Source organism: Gopherus evgoodei, unplaced genomic scaffold (genome assembly GCF_007399415.2).
Source record: "Gopherus evgoodei ecotype Sinaloan lineage unplaced genomic scaffold, rGopEvg1_v1.p scaffold_33_arrow_ctg1, whole genome shotgun sequence".
NCBI lineage: Eukaryota > Metazoa > Chordata > Testudines > Testudinidae > Gopherus > Gopherus evgoodei.
Window position 1 is genome coordinate 6,679,783 of NW_022060005.1, and position 8,674 is coordinate 6,688,456.

Here is an 8,674-nt window from a genome sequence, read left to right on the forward strand (position 1 = left end):
CTTTCTCATAATCATCTGCTCTGGACCCGCAGCTCGTTGGGTAGGTGGCATGTTGTCTCTGCCTTTCTCCCAGAGTTTGGGAACACCTTTTTTCCACCTTGCTTTTGATAGGATGTCTTTTATGTTTCTTGATATTTTGCAGAATCGCTTGCTCTTTCTCATATTTGGAGCATTGGGGATGAAAGTGTCTCTCCATCACAATCTCTCAGCTGTCACATTTTGGCTGCATAATCACTGCAAGAGCTGGGTGAATTTCTTTTCAGATGAAACTTCTTCCCACTAAAAACTGTGTATTCAGGTCAAGCAAAACAGTTCATGAATTCAGGTTGAATTCAGAAAATTGTTGTACCAGAAATACTGAAAAATAGAAAACATTTTGTTTTGACATTTTCTAAATGAAACATTTGATTTTTCAATTAGGAATTACTTTAAATTTCAAATTTTACTTCCATTTTGTGTTTTAAAACCAGTAACGAAGATCCCTAAAAAATGAAGTGAAATGTCTCATTTTGAGTGAAACTAAATGTTTTGTTTGACCTAAAATGAAAGTTTTTGACTTTTTAATTTCACTGAAAAAATTGCAAATTTTTTGTTTTGGGTCAATCCAATCTCTCCCTCCACCCAATTTTTCATCACTACTCTCTGTGTTTAAACTTTTTTGTGCCTCCCAGTTTGTGATCCCCAATTCTGTATTTGGTGAGAAGTCTGCCTTCCCTTTGCACATGTCACTGTGGTGAGGAGTCTGCAAATGTGATCATTCCATGCAGGGATCTGTAGGCATCTGGCTTGTTGCTGTTTTGAGTTGTTCTTCCAGTGATTCATATATTGGTAATTTAGTTGTGCACAGCACCAAGCATATTGTTGGTCATTAACAAATACATATATAAATAATAAGACTGTCCATATTAGCGGGTCTTTTTCCCATAACAAAATTGCTGCTTTTTCAGTCATTTGAAGATAAAGGGCAGTTGCAAAATTTTGATCTTTAAGTTGGATTTGAACTTCAGACACCTCAAATATGGGGGTGGTAGGATCTCAGGTGCAGATTGGGACAGTATGAGTTAGGATTCATTTCAAACACTTCGTATCTTGGGCTTTTTGCAATGCAGGGTTTGATTCACATCCTTTTCTATTCAGGTCAGTGGTAATTTCCCTTTACTATATATCAGGTACTATGCACTGTGCAATCCATGCTTTATGAGACCTGACCCAAATTACCACAGATATTAAGTGCATCCACTTTTGAATGACCAACCTGGGACAACTTAGCTTGATTTTTCATCCTATATGTCAACTACTTTTACTCCACTTTACCAGTTTTAGGACCATTGTAGCTCCTTTGAAATTCAAGGGCCAGATCCTTATCTGGTGTAAATCCACATAGCTCCATTAACTGATTTACACCAGATTATTCTGGCCCATTGGACCTACACAGGCATAATGCTATAGAAACTCAGTGGTGAATCAGACCCAAAGCAATTATATTTGCATCGAGCTTGTGACAGAATGAAGAATCACACAAAATCACTGGTCCCTTTTGTAGTTTTGGCCTTATGGGACTGTGCTAAAGTTAACATTACACAGAGTTGTCTATTTGAAAGGTGAATCTTCAAAGTGCCCAAAGTCCACATGCATAGGCAGACCCACTTGAAAATTGGATGGAGAAGGTTAGAAATAGTGTTCTAAAACTGGTGTCATTTGGTTAAGAGATTTATGAGACACATCCCTACTCACCCCCAAATTGACCTTGTTTGAAAATTTGCTGGATCTCATAACACATTTTAGTCACAAAACTCGGGAGGGGGGGGAGGATCCAGGGGTAAAAGCAACATAAAACATCCATCTCTGAACTGCTCTAAGATCCAGCACACAGTACCCAGAAATTCAAACTTTATGATGTATTCATTCGAGTTCTAAGAAATGTTGCACAGGACAGCTCTGTGCATTAGTGATGTAGATACACTAGTGCTGGACTAGATTAAGAACTGGTAAATTTCTGATATGGGAAATATAAGAAAGAGTGACTCCACAGCAGACCCCAGAACTTGAGCAGATCCCGGAATTTGGCCTGACCATTAAAAAGAAATATGTTTCTCAGCTAACCTGTTGAGTCTGTGTTAATTGTAGAAGCACATCCAGAGACTAAGAGTTTGTTCTAAAAGTAACAAGATAACAGCTGCCCTTTATGGCTGGTACAACTTTGTTTTCCTGAACTCCAGTATAACCCTCTCCTCAGCAATACACACTCCTGCATGATTATCTTATTTGTTTCCTTTTAAATGTAACAAGTGGGATAAATAGACTTATTGAAGTCTGCCATGTCCCACTGATTTTAGAATGGTTATGTTAAAGGATTAAAATGCAGATGTTGACAGGATATACGCTGGAGTGTGATTGTATGTATGATTGAATAAGAAATGAAAAATTAAAGGTTAAGGTGCCAGCCTGAGAATTACAACCCCAACATCAATTGGCTGAAGAATGCATGGAGTGAAATGACTGGGTGACCCCGAGGGCAAACCGAAATCCGCAATCCACCCTCAAGCACCCAAGCACACCAAGGACGGAATGGGTGGGGGCAAAGAACTGAAGAACAAGATAACACCAAGCTGTCATGGATGGGCCATCTGCTGATTAAACATCACTTCAAGCATAACAGTGGTTGATTATCACTTCAAACGTAAAAGCAGCATGATGAAGAGGATTCCATAGACTGGTATAGGGATAAATTCCTATAAAAACAGAACCTAGAGACTGAGAACTTTGAGTCAGGTTCTGCCACCATCCTCCAAGAGCATCAGGTGTGCACCTGACAAGACTTGAGTCCATCCTCATGTTCAGGCTACCTGGCCAGTGATGTGGCATGAGCAAGCTCCAGGCTGGTAACTATAACTACCTTGCAGAACTTGGTGTGAATGAAAGAATGAATGTGTGAGAGAATGAAATGTTATAGCTATAACTGATTGCTTATTCAGATTCTTTTTGTATTCACAATAAATACGGCATTTTGCCTTCTCCCCTTTAATAAGATCCTGCTGGCTTTTATTCCATTGGTATAACACAGGTTGCAGCAAATTGTAAAAAGACAAAATTCTTAGCTTCCTAAAATTCACAGGAAGACTCAGATTATCTGGAGAAATTGCATGACAGTGGAGGACGGCGGAGTGGGGGAAAGTATTCTGTGACAACTTATTGTTTCCTTTTCTTCTTCAGGATGAAAACTAGCCAAGAAACAGTGGGAAGAAACAGCACGACAATCACTGGATTCATTCTCCTCGGTTTTTCTGACATTCCCAGCCTGCAGCATTTATTTTTTTCGGTGTTTCTGGTCACCTACATAGTCACCTTGGCTGGAAACCTTCTAATCATTGTCCTCACATTGGCTGACCCAGCCCTTCATACCCCCATGTACTTCTTCCTCAGGAACCTGTCCTTCCTGGAGATGTGCTACACATCAGTCAATGTCCCCAAGATGCTTAGGAATCTGCTCTCTGGGGATAAAACCATCTCTTTCATTGGCTGTGCTATGCAAACCTATTTCACCTTTTTCCTAGGTGGGTCAGAGTGTTTTCTCCTGGCGTCCATGGCCTACGATCGCTATGTTGCAATATGCAAGCCTCTGCATTATCCTGTGTTTATGAACAGGAAGGTGTCCACTGGACTGGTTATTGGATCCTGGCTCAGTGGTCTCCTCGTGTACTTTGGTCTCACCAGCATGGTATTCATCCTACCCTTCTGCAGATCCCACGAGATTAATCATTTCTTCTGTGACATCCCTCCACTGCTGAAGCTGGCTTGTGGGGACACCTCACGCAACGAAATGATTGTCTTCATGGTGGCTCTGTTCTTTGTCACCTTCCCCTTCATGCTGATTCTCATGTCCTATGTCTGCATCATCTCCACCATCCTGAGGGTCCCCTCCGGGGCGGGCAGGAGGAAGTCCTTCTCCATCTGCTGCTCACACCTCATGGTGGTTACATTGTTCTTTGGCTCTGTATCCATTATGTATCTGAAGCCCAATTCCTCCTACTCACCAGACACAGACAAGTTTCTCTCTCTGTCCTACACCGTCATCACACCCTTGCTAAATCCCATCATCTACAGCCTGAGGAACAAAGAGGTGAAGGGTGCCTTCTGGAGAATGGTGGGCAGAAGAAGATTCTGTTGAATAAAGGAATATGATTGACTGTAAATGTCTCCATCTCAATTCTTTTTACATCAACAGAGAAACACATTAAGGGTTATATATCTATGTTAGGCCCTTATCTGGACCCATTACCATGGTAGCTGAGCACCTCACAATTTTTAATGGATTTAACCTCACAGTGCCTCTGTGCAGTAGGAAAATGCTATAATTTCAGTTTCAAAGATGGAGCAATGAATCACAATGGCCAGATTTGAAAAGGTGTGTAGGTGCCTCAGTATGCAGAAAGGAGCCTAATGGGACTTTCAGAAATGCTTAAGCAGTTTAGGCCCCTAACTCCCATTCACCTAGATACATTTGTAAATCCCAGTAGACATCTATCTGCATCTTTAGGTACCTAAATAAATACCTTTGAAAATCTGTCCCTAAGATTGTTAAAGGTATTAGACGATGGTATTTAGGCGCTGCTGTGCTCACAATTGCAATGCCTACATGATTTAGGAGCCTAAGTCTCATTTTCAAAAGGGAATAAGGCACTTAGAAGACTAAATCCCTCTGATTGCAAATGAGATTTTATTTCTGAAGTGCCTTATTCCCTTTTGAAAATGAGACTTAGGCTCCTAAATCATTTAGGCATTGCAATTGTGAGCACAGCAACACCTAAATAATTTAAAAAATCAGGGACTGGTGTCCTTTTAAAATTTTTACTCAAGGGTCAAGATATTTAAAGGTATTTAGGTTCTTAGTGGGATTTTCAAAAGTTCTAACACTCATTGATTTAAATATCCAAATACCTTTCAAAACCTGGGCCTATGTTATTTCCCCATGGTCACACAAGAAATCTGTGGCAGAACAGGCTGTTGAATGCATGTCTCCTGAGTCCCAGACTAACACCATAACCATTGCATCACACTTTCTTTCTGGTCCATCTTCTGAGGTCATATAGATTTGTATAATTCTAGAGTATGGCCACTGAAATAAATAAGTGAAAGGTGCATAAATCTGGTGTGACACCACAGCTGTAGATCTGAAAGCTGGATAGTGATGTAACCACATTGAAAATTAAGTTGGAGAGACAAAAAGAGTGAATTCATTATTTCTGGAGATGCAGCATTGTGCACATTATCACAGGTCTCTCTATTCCATCAATACTTACTCTATCTCAAGATTCAAGGAGATCCTATGAGGTGAAATTTGGCTATACAGGCTTTGAGAGACAGTCTGGGACCTAGAGAGCCTTAGAGAACCACAGGATCTATCAGTGTCCAGCAGCCACACTTAATATTCAGTTTTATATCCATTACCCCTGATCCCTGTCTCTTCTCCACTTATCACTGAGTGCAGAGTTAAAGTTGCACATCGTGCCTTGCTTATGAAGTCAAAACTAAGGCTATATACTCCTTATCACATAAGGGATCACACTCTGTCACACAAGGTGGCAGAGTTAAGGTTACACAAGATCTATCATAGAAAATTTCATCCAGTCCAGGTTTATATGTCTGTTCATTATGTGTTTACCTTCTATACAAACAAAGTACAAGCAATAGCAGAATCTCAGAAAGAGTAAGTATCTCCCATAGTTCCCCTTTCCCAAACTATTCTCTAGAAACAATTTTTTATACATCAGGAGGAGCACATGGTCAAAGAAAGAAAAGGTAACAATCTGCTTTGTAGCAAGGAGAAGATTAATTCTACAGCTACATACAAAGGTCCTAATACTGCAAGAAACTGATTGTTCTGTACTTATTGATCTAAGTAGTCCTGGCCTTTGGTAGGTTGACCAAGATCCAAACCAAAATTCCAATATCTCAACATCCCTACACATTGTCTGCTTTGGAACCATTTTCTGGGCTTCAAGCCAAAATAGGTGAGGCAGTGTTCTGTTCTTTGTCACCTTCTCCTTCTTGCTGATCCTCATGTCCTATGTCTGCATCATCTCCACCATCCTGAGGATGCGCTCGGAGGAAGGCAGGAGGAAGTCCTTCTCCACCTGCTTCTCGCACCTCATGGTGGTGATGCTGTTCTATGGCTCTGGTGCCATTATGTATCTGAAGCCAAATTCCTTCTACTCACCAGACACAGACAAGCTTCTCTCTGCCCTACATGATCCTCATGTCCATGCTAAACCCCATCATCTACTGCCTGAGGAACAAGGACATGAAGGGCCCCTTCTGGAGAATGGTGCAGAGAAGAAGGTTTCATTGATTAAAGAAATTTGATTGACTGTAAATGTCTCCAGCTCAATTCTTTTATGTCAACAGTGAAACACATTAAGGGTTATATATCTATGTTAGGCCCCTATCTGGCTCCATTACCATGGTAGCTGAGCACCTCACAATCTTTAACGGATTTAACCTCACATGGCCTCTGTGCAGTAGGAAAATGCTATAATTTCAGTTTTAAAGATGGAGCAATGAGGCACAATGGCCAGATTTGAAAAGGTGTTTAGGTGCCTCAGTATGCAGATAGGTGCCTTATGGGACTTTCAGAAATGCTTAAGCAGTTTAGGCACCTAATTCCCATTCACCTAGCTACATTTGTAAATCCCAGTAGGCATCTATCTGCATCTTTAGGTACCTAAATAAATACCTTTGAAAAGCTGTCACAAAGATTGTTAAAGATATTAGACAATGCTATGGTCAGCCTAACTGATTTAGGCCCAAGTCTTATTTTCACAAGGGAGTAAGGCACTTAGGAGCCTAAATCCCTGTGATTGTAAATGAGATTTTGTCTCCTAAGTGCCTAAATTTCTTTTGAAAATGAGACTTAGAGACCTAAATCAGTTAGGTGTTGCAATTCTCAGCACATCAATACCTCCATACTTTTAAAAATCGTGGCCTCCTCATCCCACTGGGAAACATGGCTTGGATATTCATCCAGCCATTCTCTGGGCCTCATGAAATTGACCATTTCTTCTGTGACTTCTCTCCAGTGATAATGCTGGCCTGCGTCAACACGTCCCCAGATGCGGTCGCAATCCTAGCTAGCACCACGCTCATCACTGTCCTGCCCTTGCTCTTCACAGTGAGGTCTTACACCTGTATCATAGCCACGATCCCGAAGATCCCATTGGTGGAGGGTAGGTGTCAGCCTTCTCCACCTGTTCCTCTCACCTCATCATGATGGCCCTATTCTACTGCTCTGCTAGCGTTATGTACTTACAACTCATATCAGCTACTACCTGGACTGGGATAGGTTCCTTTCCCTGTTCTACACAGTGACAATGACCATGCTAAACCCAATCATCTACAGCTTGAGGGGCAAGGAGGTAAAAGGGGCTCTGTTGTGAACCTTATAGAGAAAATTGTTCTTCTAAGAATCACCTGGTTGGCCTTTTCAAAGGTACCCATTGGCATTACATCTAAAATGTGGGTAGAGCTAGTCATAATTTTTTTTCATAGAAAAAGATAATATCATATAAATCAAAATACTTTGTAAAAAACGGTTGATTTCAATGATTTTGTTTTCAATGGAAAAATACGATTTTTGATTTATTTTCAGATATCTTCTCATGTTTTCCTTCTGTTTTTAAAACCTAGAAAAAATAATCAGTTTTTGGATGTTTCCCCTCTACCTTGTTATTTAACATTTCCTCCTTTTTTTTCCCACTGGGGGTGAAAGAATGAGAGGAAGAGGAGAAAAAGTGGAGTGAGGTGGTGGGAATCAAAAAAGCAAAATTTCAAAAACAAACATTTTAGGTTTTTGAAAAACAAAATGAAAAGAAAATTAGGATTGAAAATAAAACAAAAAATAGTCTTTAGAATTTTATGTCAAAAAATTGAAAAGTTTTGCTGAAAAATTTAAAAAGAAATTTTTCTTCAAAATTTTTAATCAGAGAAAGATTTTGATTTTATCTAGACTGAGATTTTCAAAGCCAGCTATTGGATATGGATGTCCACATCACAGAAATTTTAATGGGAGTTGGTAATTCAAATTGCTTACACACCTTTGAAAATCTAAGCTTTAGATTGCTTTAGGCCAACGATACTGTATGTGTGTATGTACAGCATCTGGCACAGTGCAGCCCTGATCTCTCTTAGCATGGTTGGAGCTATTAGTTGCTCCTTTAATACAAGAAATAAATAGTAATAATCTGGAGGATAGTGAAATTATGTGTCTGCATTTTCTCAGGGTTCTGACTGAAAGTGGTTTGGTTGCTGTGATCTAGGACACTGTCTCCTGTTGTTTGATTCCTTCCATGGTCAGGGAAACAGGACTTTGTACATTTTTATAAATAAACATGATTGCATCAAAGACAGCAGGCTCCAGTGTCAAAATGTCCTAACTGGAATAATCTGCAAGACCCTGATTTTTTGGCTAGCTGCTCAGGACAAAAGAGGTAATATTTAGAGCTGTCAATTAATCACAATTAATTCAAAACAAATTAACTCAAATTAAAAAAAATCACTATTAATCACAGTCTTGATCTCACTGTTAAACAATAATAGAATACACATTTAAATTTATTATAAGTGGTTTGGGATGTTTTTCTACATTTTCAAATATATTGATTTAAATTACAAGCACAGA

The 8,674-nt window shown here is 39.7% G+C and overlaps 1 protein-coding gene across 1 annotated transcript; it reads left to right on the forward strand.

Moving 5' to 3' along the window:
- Positions 1 to 3,175: 3,175 nt before the first annotated feature.
- LOC115641172 (olfactory receptor 10A7-like) lies at positions 3,176 to 7,705 on the forward strand (the record flags this gene model as incomplete). The annotated part of the gene is made up of 2 exons (XM_030544251.1): positions 3,176 to 4,144; positions 7,646 to 7,705. Coding segments are annotated over exons 1-2 (990 nt in total), but the record flags the coding sequence as incomplete, so codon positions are not given.
- Between the last annotated feature and the right edge of the window lie 969 nt (positions 7,706 to 8,674).